An 18476-nucleotide genomic window follows, 5' to 3' on the forward strand; every position below is an offset into this window, starting at 1 on the left:
AAGGGAAAACTCACTATTTCACCTCAGGTTTAGCACTCAGGTAAACAGACAAAACTTTTTTATGGTCCCTTTCAAGCCCCATATTTTGTTACTGGTTCTTTTCCCTGGCCAAAATCCATCCCAGTTCTATAACTATCAAGATATATATGTTACTTACCATGAGTTAATTCTTTCATTAAGAAACTATATTGCTTTGGGGCGCATGGGTGGCACAGTTGGCTAAGTGTCTGGTTCTTGGTTTCGGCTCAGGTCATAATCTCAGAGTCATGAGATTGAGCCCCGTGTTGGGCCCCATGCTCAGTGCAGAGTCTGCTTGAGATTCTCTCTCCCTCTGCCCCCCCCACTTGTGCTCTCTCTCTTTCTCTAAAATTAATTAAAAAAGAAACTATAGTTTTATTAAGAAAAAAGTGGTAGAGGCGCAAATCAGGTCATTCTAAAATTCTTGAAACAGTACTCAGAAAATGTAGCCTTTATTTACTTAAACATTTATTTACTTCTAGGAAATAAGTGCTTTCCTAATTTCAAGCAACTATGAGAGGACTGCTGTGTTCTTCCACACTCACTTGCCAGAAGGTCGAACTGGAAGTCACATATATGTCTATGAACGGAAGTTAGAAGGAACACTCAACAGAAGATGAAACTCTGAACTGTGTTTAAATCTTTCCTAAAGAAACAGACATTGCTGGGCACAAATATTCAGATGCTGCATACATATGCCTGTAAACACTGGGTAAGATTCGTGAACTAGCAAAAAAAACCACTGAACTGCTTTACCAAATAGCACTACTGAGGAAATGTATGAAAAATACCACAAAGTATAAAATATATTAATACAAATAAATACCAGATTTTAAATAAAGACCTTTAGTTTTCCTCATGGTGTAGTTTTATTGTTTCTTCCACAATATTGAGATGTGCAAGAAATTTCACAAGAGAACAAGTCAGCAAGCTCATAAGAAGGCAGCAAATTCTTCACAAGTCAACGGGCTCTTGAACCCACAAAAAGACAAGAAGCAAGTGTAAGATTATAAAATGTTAAAGATGAAATTCCATCACAATGTACTTTTTTCAAGCTCTACGGAAAATTTAACACAAGTATCAGTGTTAATTACACTTTGTCATATGATCTGAGCTTGCTTTAAGCTCATACGCTGAAAGGAAGACTCATTTCATGCACAAAATCTGTTGCATGCCCGGCTTCCATAAAACTACAGTTGAATATTTCCAGTGCCAAAAAAAATTCAGCAAAGCTAAACTACAAGGAAAATGCAAGTTAGTAGGCTTTTGCTTGATGCTTCTGAGCAATAAAGTCATCAAACTGATACTTAGAAGTGACAGAAAGACATTATCTTGATAATTTCATTTTAGTTTCAACACCAAACACTGTAGAAAGCATCCATGTTTCGGTTACCATTTGCTAATTTAACTTAATCATGATGATCAATATTTAGGGTCAAAAGGTAACTGCCCCAATTCTATTTCAAGATTTGCCATGTGTCTTCCATTAGTACGACCATACTTATGCCATTTACCTTCCCTTTTATAAGGTTGTGGCTGAGGGTGCTTCTGCTCTTGTTTTCGATGCCTGGAGTTTTCAATATTTACCATACGTTGCTTTTTATCTGGTCGACTGAAAGCAGTAAACACATTTTTCATCTATGTTAGAGTTAAATTTAAACAAGAAACAATTTTAATGTTTTTCTCCATTAATCTATTATCTGAACACTCTTGAAAAAGGATGTTAATCTGAAGTAGAATCCTAACACAACCATACCAAAAAGATTCAGTATTACACTTTTATCCTACAGAAAAAATAGACAAATATACTGCAGTGGCAAAAAAGGGGAAATACTCAACAGATAAATGAAATGTGACAATAAAATAATGAGATGTGTTTCCATTATTTCTCCTCTCATTCAAAAATCAGTCCCTCCCCACTGGCCTCATCCTTCAGCTAGAATATGTACATATCTCTTACAAACTAAAGAACGGCTCTTTTTCTTTCTCTTCTCTTACAGCCACGGCAAAGGTTCATAAACAAGGTCTGTATCTACTACTTTCCTCAAACTCCGTATGATCAGGCTGCTTCTGTCACTACCTCCCCGAAATAGTCCCTAATGCCGTTCATGGCCACCCAATTCCCCAACCTGGAAATCCAGTCTCTTGTTTAATGTTTAAAGCATTTGACACACATATATACATTCCTTTCACTTGAGATGATCTTTGGATTTTCTTGCTGCTACACTTTGGCATTCTTCTCAGCCTCCTTTCTCTACAACCCCGTAGGTGTTAGTGTGCCCCATGAGTCGGATAAAATGCCCCCAGCCTAGATGACCTACACACACACACACACACACACACACACACACACACACACACACACAGTCTGGGCTAGAAAGAGTTCTATAACTAATGGCCAACTAACTCTTTCCACTTGGCTGTCAATAGGTACCTACAAGCACAATTCTCATTTCCAATTCCCCTTACCCAAAATGTCTGGTACCCCTTATCTTAGTGATGACACTATCCAACTAGTGACCCAAACCAGAAATCTGGAATTGTTACTTTCTACTTCTCTTTCACAAGAAATACCACTGATTTTACTTACTATATATTATTCAAAGCTGTCTCCTTCCCACTCCTACTATTACCCTAGTTCAGATACTCATCAGCTCATGTCTGTGTTTCTTCCAAGACCACATCTAGCTTCTAGCTTCACTCTTTCCAGCCAACCCTCCAGGCTGCTGCCAGTGATCCAAAATGCAACGAGGCGAGTCCTTTAGCACAAAATGAAGTCCTTCAGATCTTCATGAAAGATCCATACCTTTTCTTTTCTTATCCCAGGACTACCTTGCCTCCTTAAAGTGGTGTGTCTTCACAGCTCCAAATCTATGCAAATTAAGTTCTCTTGGAACAGAATGTCCTACTCATCTGCTTAGCAAATTCTCATTTCTCCTTCAAAAACCAGTTTAAAGAAGTTCGGTTCAAAGACCACCTCACTCCTGAAGCCTTCCCAAACATCTTCAGGCTGAGGCCACGATATACAATGTGCCTCCAATACCTCCATTTCATTTCTTACATTTACCTAAATCTCCAAAAGCTTGTGAGCAACTTGATGGCAAGAATTTTTCATGTCTTGTCAGGGTAGCCTCACAATGTTCTGCTCATTTAGGCACTAGATATTTAAAGACTAAAGACACCAGGATCAGTCTCATTATTTTATAGACACATTACATTTATTCAAAAAGATATATATAACTAACTCGAAGATTAAAAAATAAAGCTAACATTTGAAGATTAGGCGAGTTTCATGTTACAGGATATGAAGCTGATAAGCAATGGATAGTTATTTTTAGAAATTATGTATCTAAAGCACACACATTATAACTTGTGCCTTACTCTAAGTTTGCCTCTACCTCTATGAACAATAATTGTGTAATAAGTGTACTAAGTATCATAATTTAGTTGGTAAATGGAATAGACAAATAAGTGGGCCAATCCAAATCGTTACATATGAGCTCTTCCGATTTCAGTGAAATCTGTATTGTTCACCCTAGCCTCCCAAAGTGAGTAAATAAATAAAAGACCAAAGAAAAATCATTTCACTTAAGATGATTATCTTTTCATATAAACTAGAATGAAGAGAGATGAGAGGCTAAAACAGGATTTACATATCCTTAACTTTTAAGGCAGAAATTAAACCATTTGCTCAAGTCAAACTGATGATATGAAATTTTTAGTTTGTAATAGCTCTTAACTTAAAATTGTATCTTTCGACAATTAATTCTAAATTCTCTGGCAATAAAGTACTTTTACAAATAGCACTTTTTTTTTCCTTACGAAAAGTACCTTATGGATAGTAACATTCCAAAATGTTAAAATGATAAAAATGCTACCCAATCTATAAATGTTAAAAACTATTATAATAACATGGTGCTATGTAAACCGACCTGGGTCCATATGGAGGGGAAAGAGTGTGACCAAAGAAGTGTCTAAATATATATCCATCCAACTTCTCAAACACTCCATCATTATCTACTTGATAGTCCTTCATGTCTTTAAGATAATCTTTAACATCATTAACAAAGTCAGTGAAGAGCTTCCGATCATGTATAAAGACACCATTTAGGAAAAACTTATTGATGAATTGATCGAGTTCTTTCCAATGATGAAAACTATCCAGTTTTTCTAATAAATACCTTTCAATTAACTGTCTAAATTCATCTATCCTTACAGGATTCAACACTTTCATATTAAAAAGGTTAATGGATTCCTGTTGAGCACATTCAAATACACCAGAACAAGACTTTCTGAAAGAATCATAATTTTCACTACAGTCATGCTCAGCATTGCATTTCTGTGAATTTGTATTTTTTCTAAATTCTTCAAAGTGAATTGGCTTTTCCTTCCTTCCCTCTCTTTGCATAGTAGGGCCTTTATTCTGGTTTTGTGTACGTGCCTTATACTGCGGGTGTAAATATTCACTGAAGACTGTTGGTTTTTTAGCTGCTGCTTCTTTTGTGGCACTAAATCTTTTATTGCCCTTTTCATCAAAGATATTCTTGGTGGTATCTTTGAAATGCCTGAAAGTAGATTTAACTGAGTCTGAAAATTTTTTCAGATTTTCTTTCACAGCTTCTTTAGCCTGTTTAATTTTTTCTTTATGATGCCTCACAAACTCCTTGGTAGAATTCTTCATGGCATCAAATGTTTCCTTAACTGAACCCAAAAATGTTTCCTTTGACTTATTTTTAGCCCTGTGGTTTCCTCTGCTCCCTTTCTTTTTTCCATCCGTTTCTTGTTTTGCATTTTCATCTTTTGCCTCGATATACAGTCTTTCCCACAAATCAGAACGCTGCTGTTCAAAGGTTAGCTTCTGCTCCAGCTCAGTGAGTCTTTCCCGTAAGATGTCTATTTCCTTTTTTTCGGTCAATACGTTGGGAGAGTCTGGGCTGCCGTATGACTCACTGGAGCTTAGCTGCTGGAGCTCCACCTTTAAAGCCATGGTTACGAGTCGTTCTCTCTCCAGTTCCCCCCTTAGCATCTCTGCTTCTGCCAAAAGAGCCTCCCTCTGATTATGGAAGCTGTGTGTCTTCAGCTTTTCTTCTTCCAGACGCTGCTTAAGTTTCTGATTTTCTGTGACTAATTCAGTACCTGTCCCTTTATCTTCCAATATCCTAATCTGTTCTCTTAGTTTCCTTAACTCTTCCTGTAATAAAGATAAGGCTTTTTCTTCCTTCTCCAGAGATAGTCTTAAATACTGATTTTCTGTATCAAGGTTCTTTTTCTGAGTTTCAAAGGACATCTTCTCTTCTTCAGTAAGTGCCCAACATCTTGCAAGGTTTTCCTTCAAAGACTATATTTTTTGAAAGAGAAGAAAAATGTCAAATGCTTTATTTAAAAGCTCAATTCAAATCTTTAAGACATAACCGTATGTGACCAATACGCATAAATTTTTAGTATCTATTTCTGCAGAGACTATCCTTTATGCAGTGTATATATTGGTAGAGTATATATATATGTATTTCAATACATATATATCAGAAAATAAAAGTTCATATGCAAGAAAATGCACAGCATGGAACTACATCAAAATAATAACACAGCACGCTGGAAGAATTTAAAGACTGGAAAAAATGAGCTAGAGCCTGGTTTATCCCAAGTAAGATTTCTAAAATAGAGCTAGGAGTACTTCTGATTAATGTTTATTAGTGATTACTGATTATTTACCATAATCATATAAAAGCCTTAATGGTTTAGAGGCCCAATTACAAGTCAGGAGAAAAGGAGACCAGTCTATCTTTTGACTACAGAACTCCAATCTCTCCTGAGAAGTCTCCTTAAGAGAATTTAGGCAGAACTAAAGGCTTCTCTGACCCTTGGATGAAGGAGATGCTCTTTTATAAAAAGGAAAACTATAGCTAGAGATGACTTGAAAATTCAAAAAATTCTATTTATATTCTCTGCACTCTGAAAGGAAAACATTTCAATAATTTTAGTCCTATCTGAAAGATCTTCACCCTGTGCAAATTAACATCCCAAAGTAAGTTCAGCTAAGTCCTGCAAGTTCTCTCAGCACTTCTTAGAGGACTGAATCTTGGTAACATTCATAACTAAGTTCTCAGTTTTCAAATAATCTTCTGAAGAGACTATCACCAGATTAGCAATGTGAACTCTGAAGTCAGCACCCTTGAAAGAGAGGAAACCATGTTCAGTAAGGTTTACAAAATTCTGCTGCATTTCAAAGTAGCCTTGAATATCTCTTTCAACATATATGTTAGTAATAAACGTTCACCAAAACAGCAAGAAATTAAACATGTTTAAGTAGGCTAATGGTTATAGCATTATCCAGTCAGTTAAAATACCTTGTATATAAATCAGCAAATGATACTTATATTTTACTTAATTTACCACAGACATTATAGTTATCCTATTTGAATCAGACTAAAAAATCAGATATACAGAAACAAAAGAAAAATGTCCTTTGGAGAATGAAAGTATTTCCACCTGAAAAATAACTATCTGAAATGGATGGTCCATTATCTGGTTCATTAGTCTTCAAAGAACAAATTAAAATTTAAAATTTCACAATAATCAGGGGCGCCTGGGTGGCTCAGTCCGATTAGCATCCGACTTGATTTTGGCTCAGGTCACGATCTGAGGATCCTGAGATTGAGCCTCGCTTGGGATTCTCTCTCCCCCTCATCCTTTGCCTCCCTGACCCCCCCACCCGTACTGTCTCTCTCTCAAAGAAATTTTTTAAAAAATTTCATCATAATCATTTCATCTGCTCTCCATATGTGGGAGAAAACAAGCTTTGTGTACCCAAAAGAAGTGGACCATGGAGCAGTACAGACTAACGTAGCATTATTTTTAAATGCAAAAGCACAAGGGACCACAGAATGACTGGAGGGTATATTCTGCATTCAGTAAACTCCATAATCTTGAAGTGCCTCATAAGCAAATCCCGGGCACGTCTCCCATGAAGACCTTCAAAATCCAAACCACATTTAATAGCTAGAGGAAAGAAGCCTGCAAGAACTGACTCAGTAAAGATCTATGCAGGGTCAGTCTCCTAAAAGCCAACATCATTCTATGGAACCAGAAACCATGGTGGTGAAGAAGAAAATGCCTACTCTTTTTAAAACATCCTTTGATCAAGGTAGGAAAAACTACACTACTTACAAAAACTTCAGGAATCCCTGCCTGAAAAATGACCTAATCCAGATGTCAAGTGGGATTTTGTCTTCTAAAGAAATACAATCATAACCCTAATAAGGGATGCATAAATTGTGAGGGAAATTTGGGAGAATGGAAGGAAAGAGGAACAGTTTCCTTTTCTACCCTGAGTTTATCTACAAGCCCTATACCCCTCTTATGAAGAACCAGAGAGGAACCAGCTATTACACTGGTCCTCATAAACCCACACAGCGGTTAATGGACAGCACAGTCCTGCCGGTGTTAGGTGAGTTTAGGCAGGCAAATATAACATGCTCTCTCTTCTGCCAGACTGAACAAGAAACCAAAGAAAAAGGACTGGCTGATTATTTCTCTTGATCAAGGGAAGATCTTAGAGAGAAGCTACAAAGTCTCCTTTCTCACTGACTGAAAATATTTACCTAGTTCTGTAAAAATAATGTTAGTAACAATGTTTTCTATAAATATTATTAATTAAAAACGTTAATTATAGTAATTAGAAATAAAATTTTTGAAATCAGATAAATTTAGCTTTGCCAATTGCTAGCCTTGGAAAAGTTAATTTTTTTGAACCTCTTTCCCATCTATGAAACGAAGCTAATACTTGCTTAATTCACAGGGCTATGGGGAGCAGTAAGAGAAATACTGTATGTGAGGTACTCAGAGCAGTGACTAGGACACAGTAAGTAATCAACAATTATTATAATATTATTACTGAATCACTGATCTGCTTTGTACTTGTATCTGAAAAGCCCAATAATTATTGGCTAACAATTCTTTCTTATAAAGTCTGTTAGTACATACCTTATAATCTATAAAAGATTCTTGTTCCTGTTGACATTGGGAAAGATAATCCTTCATATCATTCAATTCATCTTCATGTATCTTTCTGACTAACTGTTGACGCTTCTGAATCTGAATTGTGCCTGAAAAATGAAAATTTTTATTAGGGACATATACGTAGATACACACACATATATATGTAACAGAAATGTTATGATGACCGATATTTTAAAACATATAATAAAACATTTAATCTGTATATATTTAATTAATTAACCTGGACAGGATCATTTTCTTCAACGGCAGCACTTCAAGTTCTATAAAAACTCTGATTATATAAACAAAAGAATAAGTAAAATCTCATGGTGTCATTCATCAAATGGTGCTGGACGGATGTTAATATAAATCAGTCCAAGTAGGTCAATCTATTTTTTTTATTAGCATACACCCAGGGACATGTAAGCAGTTCACTATCCTTCTGACTAAAACAAGCCAGCCCACACTTACCCTTAAAAAAAAAAAAAGCCTATATAATGTTTTAATCTTACTATATCGAGGGCACTCAGGTTTGTTGTTTTGAGAGACTGGTGAGGGACATAAAGTGTTGTCTTCAACAGGGAAAAAAAACAAACCATGCAATCTATTCACAGGATGTAAGTCAATAAGGAAAAATAAAAATGTCTATTTTTTCTCACTACATTTTGCCTAGTAAATGATGTAACACAGCCCAAAAAGTACAGCAAGGAAAATAACTGGCTGTGATTACCCGCCATTCTCAGAGCCAAATCGTTGAAGAGTTCTGCATTAGCTAGGTCTGTACCAGAGTACCGCCATCCCCATCCCTGCAGCAGGAAGTCTTAAACCAACTAGCATGCTCTATATTTTCACCCTAAAAACCAAAATGTTAATTTGCCAAGACATGCTGTTCACATGCTGCTGCACGCCTCATGCATGAGAGAGAAAAAAACACTGATTCAAAAATAAGGCAAAAGGCATTTGGAAAGCTTGACCGTAACATCTACCAAGTGGCATACTATTATTATACAGATATCACAGGATTTTGTAATGAAAAGATGTAATGATAGTTTACTATTTCTAACCCTACTGCTAAAAAAAATTAGCTTTCAATTTCTTCAATAATCTTGAAAAACACTAAGAAAACTTTTGCCAAATTACAAACAACCATTACTAGCTATGATATTCTGTTAAGTTTCACTTCCTCTCTTTCAATTTTCCAATTTAGAAAAGCATGGCCAATTTGTCTCAATATTACTCAAAAGAATCTCAGATTTTTTTTTTAATGTTGAAGATTCATTTGTAGTTCCCAGAATAACAGAAAAACTCTTTCTTTTCAAACTGCTGACAGGATGAATTCCTTCGCCCCCTGGAACATAACCTAAAACTATGCGTTAAGGTCTGAATTTGCAGTACTATCACATAACATATGCTGGACAACTGTCTTCATGTGGCCTTTATTTATCTAGTAACTACTGGGTTGTTTTGTTTTTTTTTTTCCTATATCTTTAGCCGCCTAAGTATAAAGTGTTACCACCCAAGGTACAATCTTTGGCCTTGTCATGTCTACAGAGCTACGTATCTTAATCATAAAAACCCAGTTTTTGCTATCAGTGCTGTAAGATTTCTCTTCTGAGTCCAATCTTACCAGAGCTTACAAATAATACCCCAGCTGCCTGCTGGGCACAATTTGGGGGGAGTCTTCATGAAAAAAAAAAATCTAACCTTAACACCTTCCCTAAACTACTCTAGAATAAAGTTGGATAAAAACAAACCAAAGTGTGCTCACCATCTATTTATCACCTAGCAAAAACTTTCATAGAAACACCCCAATTCCAAAAATAAAGCAACTAGCACACTTCTTGGAATTTAAAAAATAAACCAATATCACAAGTATCCTGGCTCAAAGTTGTATTTTTCACTATTACTTCAGTGTCCCTTATTTCACTCACCTTCTCTCCATCCCCACCTTCACTATAATTGTCAAGGCCCTGATCACCAAATATCAGGATTACAAACCCTCTTAAATGACGATCTTAATTTTTCCCATACCATATGCCTCCCTGCACTTTTCCTCTAAAATTAGCATGAGGTCACTCTACAGATCAAACTCTTACCCAGATTCCAAGATGTTTTACAACATAACACCGGCCCACGTATGCCAATGTTTTACTCCACTATTTCTAATTTATCTACTCTGCTGTAGTCCAGTCAGTCTTCTCCTTGCTCCCAAACCCAGCAAAGTTTACTTTCAGGTTGTCAGGTTCTCCATTGCTGGAATGTTCCACTTTCCTTCTGCCTACCATAAGCGTAAGACCAGACCCCACCCAAAACCTACCACCTCCAGGATGACTCAGTAAGTACAGCTTTTGAGCTATAATTCTTTTCTGTGCTACATAACTTAGCACCTAGCTATATTCTGCTACAGTGTCTGAAGAGCAAGGTAGTCCTATCAATGCTTAAGGTAACTCCACGAGAAAATCAAATGAACTGAACTCCACTGCTGATTTAGAATACGGATAGCTTACAATGTAAAGAAAGCATAAGGAAGACAGGTGCTTCATACGTGAAAATTTTCTTTTTTTAACTTTTGTAAGCACTTTCAGAACCTGAGCAGTACGAAATACCTGCAGTGTACTGTTTTACTATCCTCAATCCTGCTGGTTTTCCCTTCCTTCTGGGATAGATCTGATTCTCCAAATTTATAAAGAGCTGAGGCTGGTGAATGCTCTAAGTAATTCACTTAAATAGTATGTTTGTTAAATAATTTGTAAGCAAACGATTGATTATGGAGTACGCAACACCTAGCTTCACAGTGCATGAGAAATTCAAACTGGCTCTGAAATCAACTCAAAGAAGTTCCTGAAGTGTTGAGACCAGTGCCAGAATTAAGAAAAAACGTGATGTCCTTTAAACAGTGACCTTGAAAAACTAACGGTTTTTATATGCTCACTGAGCCAATCTCATCACCATGCAAAACTATTTCATATTACCCATACTTTTCATATTCTGAAAAGATAATTTTAAAAAGTATAGGAAAGTGTTTTATTAGATATCATCATTAAAGTAAATTTTACAAGTAACCAAAATCTTTAACAGAGCAGCAATTTCTCAATTTTGAAAGCACTCCTCTCTACATTGTTCTTTCTACAAAATACTTAAAAGGTCATGCAAATGGTGGGGTTTCAATGCAATCTGGATTAACATTAAATCACTGTCCAAATTTTTTAGTAAGAAAAAAAGATTAAGATGAGACCTTCTTTGTTACCTCCATGTTTACCTGTGGGGAAAAAGATCATTCTCAAAAATACATTCATACATTTGTTCCAGCTAGATAATAAGCAAAAGTAATCATATTATTTCAAGTCAAATCTCTTACAATAAATTTCAGGGGAGGATACAAATTATAGTATCTCAGTATTAAATTCAAGCAAGCATCCACCAGAAGTCTAAATACTTATATTTATCAATATAAAGTTAGACAAGAAGAAACCCATTTTACTGACTCTGACTTAACAAGTATTGATTAAGTTTATTCTAACATACACTATGTATGTTTTTAATGTATCTTTTCCACAAATTAACAAAGGGTACATGTAACTCTTCAATTTTTGCATAAGGCAGACACTGTTGAAAGGAACAAAATGGGAATATTCCAGAAGTTAAATTGTGGATCATATGAGCAAAAAACCTAGAAGTACTTCATGTATGGAAAACTGAAATCTGTAAAGCTGACAAGATCTAAAACATTTGTTTAAAGTGATTTTTTTCAAAATTCTAATACAGAGTGTGTGAATGAGTGTGAAACGTTCAGTTCTCAAACAGTCTCATCTTTGTACAAACAGACATGTTATAAATAAGACTCAATGGTTAGGCTTCCCAGTGAAAAATTATACCACATGGAATTCCTTCCTCTTTTCACCCAGGACACTTTTAAAGGCTCAGCATTAGGGCGGCTCAGTTGGTTAGCGTCTGCCTTCAGCTCAGGTCATGATCTTGGGGTCCTGGCACTGGGCTCCCTGCTCAGAGGGAAGCCTGCTTCTCCCTCTCCCTCTGCCCCTCCCTGCCACTTGTGCTCTCTCACTCGTGCTCTCTCGCTCTCTCAAATAAATAAAATCTTTAAAAAAAAAATAAACACGCATGCTAAAAATCCCTACATGTCTTAAATAAATACCACCTAACGTAGGTGAAAACAGCTTTGCAAGTACTATCCCCATTTTCCAAATCAGAAACCTGAGGCTCAAACAGATTGCAAGCTTTCCAAGGTCACGTATTTAATGATGACACTGAAAACAGATCCCAGAATTCCTCTCTTAGCAAGTGCCCATACATGCCATCTGTTTAAGTGTAACAAATTTCCAAATACTTACCATAGAAATGTCCAAATCCCATGCTAATTGCAATCACTAAAGCTAGTATAACACACTTATTGAGACCACTGCTGAACTGGCGTTTACACAGCTCCTTAGAGGGCTCAGCTTCTTGTTCGGGGAGCAGCCGTTCCTCAGATTCTGAACTAGAAACAGTCTTCTTCCTAGCACGGCGGCGTCTAAAAGCAGGACTGGGCTGATGACTGGTTTCATCACTACTTGATTCATCGTCGCTAGGCTGGGATGAAAATACTATTTTAAAAAGAAAAATGTAAATATTAAGAATTTTAGAATAGCTTTTCCAATAAATATGATTTAGAATAATCAATGCCATCCCTACATGCCCTTTTACATAAGACGGCCAAAACCAAAAACAACACAAACAGAAACTCAAGTTTTCAAGTTTATCAACACAAAGCCGAAACATAAAAGATTTCAACTGTGATACATAAGAATCTATTAATCATATTCTGTGCCTTTGAGGGTCTATCTGGTTTTATTTTTTTAACTTCTCTTATAGTTTACACTATTAGAATAGTCAGTCATTCCCATAGCCTATTAAATGTCTTTGCTATTAGAGCCATAAATAGATACTGTTTCTGAAAGAAAAAACCCTCTTTGATTTCAAGTAGAGGTAGTCTAAGCTCAACTGTTTAAGGAACACAGGGAGGTATACGAACAGTTCCTGTAACTTACAAAGTACAATAACTACCAAAAGTTTTCGTGGGTGTATCTGGACCCTAGTTTCATTTCCATCCTTGAGTCCACAATCAACGTTCAAGGCACTACAGTTTAAACCAGGTTTCCAGAAGTCAGATGAGCCCTTCCCTTCGACTGCCACTCTTACTAGAAGGTTATTAATTTTACCCTCTAGTAAATATGTCAGCATGAGGAAGTGACACAACAGCTATCTCCGATATTAAGGACTAGTCTGGTGCTGCTTCTTCATGAAAAGAACAGTAAAGAACAACAACAAAAAAATCCGTAAGAAATCTCAAGTCCTGGTAATACATCCACTAAAAAAATCACCTTCGGTTTTTTCAAACGTAGAACTTGTTAACACTGTTCCATCAATCAATAAGCTACATGTTGACACAGAAGTTAGATGGCTCGGTAATCATTTCCACAGGCCAGTTAGAAGGAAAAAAAAAAAAAAGCCCCAAAGTAAGGATAAAATGTGGACCTCAATTTGATACAAAGAGCTCCAAACAACAAACATTCATGCTTCAAAAAAGCAAAACAGCTCTTCAGAAGACAGGATATCCATGCCACAGGAAAGCTGGTGAGCGGGTTAGGCAGTGCTTTGTAAAGATGGGTCACAGAGGATTTGGTTAACTTTCACACCGACAACGACAAACACAAAGACAAAAAGAGAACTACTGAATGAATGAATATTCCTAATATTTAGTGATACAGATGCCACTGAGAGATCTTTTGGTCATGACCCTTATGCCCATCATGATTATCTGGTTATTCTTGATCACTAGTTTTTCCCAGATGCCGTCGCCTCAGCTGTGAGGTTACATTTCTTGGACAAAGAGAAAGAAAGGAAGACTTAAACAAAGCATTACATGATACAAAGGCATTCAAGATCATGGCTGGAGTATTTAAGTCAGACTTTCTGACAGTATTAAGACGGATAAATGTAAAAACAAACCATTTGTCAAATCCCTTAAATAAATTTAATTCTACGTTGGCATATTGCCTTCATTATAGATTCTAAGTAAACAAGCCAGCCTAATCCATATTAATAAATTCATATCCTTATCTAATTGCTTCCATCTTTTTTAACCCATACATCCGATAGCTCAAATATTTTGATTTTTAAATTTCTTTCAAAGCTTAATTTGGCCCATAGTCCAAGACACAGGCAATGCAAAGGCATGCAAGAAGCTTAGCCAGCTTTATTACAAGATCAATTTGAACACCTGTTTAGAGTATCACAGATGACAACAGTTATCTTTAAGCACTAAGTAAATCGTAAATGTGACTAGGCACACTCAGCTCTAGAAAAGCTGATCAGATTTAGTCACACCACCTTGGAAAGCGAGTTGGCTAGGAACATGGTGTTTCAGCTGATCATCCCATCCCCTTATGCACTCAGGAATCTTCCACAGCTTCTCCCACCACCTTTCTTTTGTGAATAAACAGGAAAAAAAGATGTATAAAGCTTTATCATAAAGACTAAAAAGGAAAAAGAGAATTGAAAATACTTATTTAATTATCACCCAACATTGTCATTTATGCTCCATCAAAACTGAACAATCATGCCTTTAAAAAAAATATATATATATATAAGCAATACAAACTTTTCTACAACTACCAACTTTGCTTTCTTGGGGGAGAGTCCAGTGGGGGCACTGGGTAGTATCTTAAATGAACAGAAAGTACATTGCCACGAGAATCTAATTGAGAAGAAAAAACTTGAAATCCTACAGAGATGGAGAAGAAGGGAAAGGAAAAATCAAAATAACCAGGCAATGGGTAGTAGGGGATTAACAAACCAAAAAAACAGGAGATGAGGCTGTTGGCAATTGATTTATATATAGTATTTTCAACATAATCCAAAGTGTCATTTCTTAAAATTATTTTATATAACACTTTCTTTACTGAAATAATTCATTCCTTCAGGAGAGATAGCAATGGATAAAAATACTCCTAGTAAAAATATTTCTCTCAGCTGAAACTATAAAATTTCCAAGGAGTCCAAGTTCAGAAAGGAGATAAAAACCAGAATAATGTCCTTTGAAGTGCCCAAGTTCCTGAAAAAATTAAGTGTGTACGATCAAGTTCTTAAATGTCTGCTTGAACCCTTCTGCAATACTCTTGCTTCAGTGTGACTACTTTTTCTGGCCCATGAATATTCTCAAATTAAACTAGCATCTATAGTCTTCCAAGAAAATAAAGAAAAGAAGGAAAAAAAGAAGACTTGAATACACACAAATCCTGGATTTAAACAAATAAAATAAAATTTGATGAACAAAAAAAGTTTCTGAAGTCAATTCATTTGTCTTTGTACACCATTCTGGCAAAGGCTGGCCACTAAGAATGCCAGATGAGTATTCAAATATTTGAATAAAGTGTTTTTAAACTCTTGCTCATAGGCAAACTGATATACTAATTGAAAATAACTTGCCATTCAATGAGATAGCTAAAAATCTCTACTTGACATTTTATTAGCTTGAAATGGAATAACAGAAATTCCATTGTCTGATTCTGGCAAATGTGATTATTAAAGAATGGTAAACTCTAAGAAAATGACCTGAAATAAACACATCCTTATTTCTGCATCATATTAGGAAATTTTGGAATCACTAGCAGTGGTCCAACTTGTCTTTCTCTCAATTTATCCTTGAGTTACAAGTGTTGGTTAATAACTGTGAGTTAATTATAGCTTTGTTTCTTTTATTTCCCAGTAACTTTGTGTCTAAATATTTATGTCCATCTTGAAAGATATTATATACATCCCTCAAGCTGAGCCAAAAAAATATAGAAAGGCATTAACTCAGGAACTCACATTTTAACCTCCAAATCATTGTCTGAACAGTAGGCATTAAGTGCATTAATAATGTGACTTAAAATAGGCACCCGTTCTTACCTCAATCTAAAAGGAAAGATACAAAGGTCAGGGGCTTGGGGATGCTGCTGTACTGCCAGCTCTGTGAACTCTAGTTAGAACGGAAGTGGCACTCGATAAATGTTTGTTAAATGGTTAATAACTGAAAGGATCTAACAGACTTCATTAAGAACCTTCTTTCACAATTTCTAGAATAGAAAATTTGTGCCACTGTAAGTAGAAATCATAACTTTCTCCTGTTTTTAGTTGTGATGGCTCAATCTTCCACCCCTAAATAACTAAAATATGTCAAACGCGTTTTGAAGTGTTTCAGGTAATAACAAATCTCCTTGAAGATAGGTTTTTTCATCTTTTACTTAATAAAAAATGGTATTTATTGTTACAGCAATTCGGCTCTGGACCTACAGTCTAAGAAAGCACTAGATAAAACAGGAGATTTTACAAAAAATCTCAACTACATTAAAAACTTGGCCATTATATAAAATGTGGTCATAGGAGACCTGAAGTCTCTATCAGTGTATTCTTTACATAGCTCTTACCAGTTTCTGGCTGACAGAAGGTATACTGGCTGCTGGAAGAAGAGCCCATGTTAAAGTCTTCCGGACTGTGTGCTTCTTCAACAATCAGAGCTTCTGGATTTCCAATTTCTTCTAACTTAGGTGGCTCAAGGGTAACAATATCAGAATCATCACTGACAGTTCCAAAATAGACATTGTCTTCAGATGACTTTTCTTCTTCTCTCTGAGGAATAATTTTAAAGACAGTAAGTTTAACAATTAGAGCCTGATATTTTCTATGAAGCTCAAAGTATACAACAGTACTTACGGTAATCTGGGCAGAAACTAAAAGACAGGAGTCCCGCCCAAAAGACAAAGATTACAATAGCAGGCTCATCTTTTACTTCGACACCACCATCAAACCCCTTGGCGATTCTAAGAATTAGATCAAACTGCTGCCTAATCATTGTTGCCAAGCTGACAAGCCCACCTTTAAAACCAAGGACAACAGAAAAGAGAGGATTCATTTCTCACTAATTACATGGGTTTATTGGAGCATAACTCTAGTCAGGAAGCCCATAAGATTGATTACAAATTTCCCTGGTTATATGTGTAATAAACTTCAATAGCTACACCATGTAAAAATCATTTAATCTAGTTTTATCCAGAAGTCAAATAAAACATCAAAAAACAAGATTTAGTTTGTTCTCAAATTTAAAAATGAATCTTCCTTTTTAGATAAACCCTAATAACTTAATGTCTCAATATAATTCAAGAATGCAAACTATTTCCAAAAAAAATTTTATTAGAGGGTAAATGAATAGAAATTACTTTTGTAATTACTTTGATAAATTAGAAGACATCTCACTTAAGAGTTTATAAGACAGAAACTAACTTTAATCATAAAAGTGACCAATCTGTGGAATCTCAAAATTTTTAATAAATACCGTTTATAATTCAAAGAGGAAAAGAATGCACAACTAGAAATGGAAACTTTAATTATTCTTCAGTATTCACTAAGGAATATTCTTATCATATATCCATAGAGTACAACACAAGTTTACCTCAAGTGCTGACTTCGTTTCCTCCAAAGCTGGATAAGCAGTTTCTCCCATTAACACTGTGCCATTCTGGCTACTCTCTGATATAAAGCAAAGATCAATTCAGTCAATTACACTTAATTGAGTTTTTGTACTCCACAGACTATAATCTGAGTACATAAAATCTAGTCCTAATTTTCTAAAGTGGATTTAATTAAATGTCACATAACAATAACATTCTACCATTGCTAAAAAGATCTCTGTATTTCAAATAAAATTATTTGAAATTGTCAGAGGATAATCTAAGATACTGAATTCATTTAACATCTACTAAAAAAACAATATAAATCTCTAAGTAAACATAATCTCTACTTTACAATACCAAAGTACTAAATCCAGGGTGTCTGTAAAAGCCTTGTTAATACAGAAAACCAATTTTCAGACATCTGATGGTATATTTCCTGAACTCCTAAAAGCAGCATTATTCTAATGACTGTCAATGCCTGGTAACACAAGAATCAAAACTATAGCTTCAAATTATGAATTCTTTGCAATAAAAAGGACTATAAACAACAAGGATTCAAAAGGACACAGAAAAACAAGATAATGTCACTATAGCAGATATATTTTATCAGAAACTCCTCAAAGAAAAAAATGTATTAAAAAAACTAGAGCTCATAAAATTACATTTTTAATGAAAGGCTATAAAATTAACTGAAGTTAAAAATATTAAAACAATATGATAAACACATAAATATTATACATAGCAAAGAACACATAGCAAATGTTAACAGCAGTTATCGCCAGGTAAAAAGAATAAAAGGTGACTTAAAATTTTTTTTGCTCATTGTTTTTTTCTGTCATGAATATGTATCTCATATAATTTAGCCCCTCAAAAAAAAACAGGAGAAAAAAAAGAAAAACAACCCCATTTGTATGTGTTACAAAGCCCCTAACAGCGTATCAATCTGAAATTAAGACTCTTCAACAAAGGTGG

General features: G+C 35.4%; 2 protein-coding genes across 11 annotated transcripts in view; one reads left to right on the forward strand and one right to left on the reverse strand.

Annotated features, from left to right (window-relative positions):
• Nucleotides 1–873, forward strand: part of PIGB (phosphatidylinositol glycan anchor biosynthesis class B) — a 33398-nt gene extending 32525 nt beyond the window's left edge. For all 5 annotated transcript variants that reach the window (XM_087859227.1, XM_087859229.1, XM_087859228.1 and 2 more), the window contains one exon: nt 501–873. In XM_087859227.1, the coding sequence (XP_087715353.1) occupies nt 501–638 (138 nt within the window). In that variant the 3' untranslated portion in view covers nt 639–873. The remainder of the gene's footprint in view (nt 1–500) is intronic.
• Nucleotides 455–18476, reverse strand: part of CCPG1 (cell cycle progression 1) — a 38516-nt gene continuing 20494 nt past the window's right edge. For 2 of the 6 annotated variants that reach the window (XM_087859223.1, XM_087859224.1), the window contains 8 exons: nt 17504–17580; nt 16482–16683; nt 14404–14499; nt 12366–12617; nt 11252–11275; nt 8002–8123; nt 3951–5356; nt 455–1630 (listed from right to left, as the gene is read on the reverse strand). In XM_087859223.1, the coding sequence (XP_087715349.1) occupies nt 1441–1630; nt 3951–5356; nt 8002–8123; nt 11252–11275; nt 12366–12617; nt 14404–14499; nt 16482–16683; nt 17504–17580 (2369 nt within the window). In that variant the 3' untranslated portion in view covers nt 455–1440. The remainder of the gene's footprint in view (nt 1631–3950; nt 5357–8001; nt 8124–11251; nt 11276–12365; nt 12618–14403; nt 14500–16481; nt 16684–17503; nt 17581–18476) is intronic. The other 4 variants (XM_087859225.1, XM_087859226.1, XM_045812082.2 and 1 more) reach the window with 4 other exon arrangements.

Source organism: Ursus americanus, chromosome 36, assembly GCF_024610735.1.
Source record: "Ursus americanus isolate L20-20 chromosome 36, mUrsAme1.1.p, whole genome shotgun sequence".
Lineage (NCBI taxonomy): Eukaryota > Metazoa > Chordata > Mammalia > Carnivora > Ursidae > Ursus > Ursus americanus.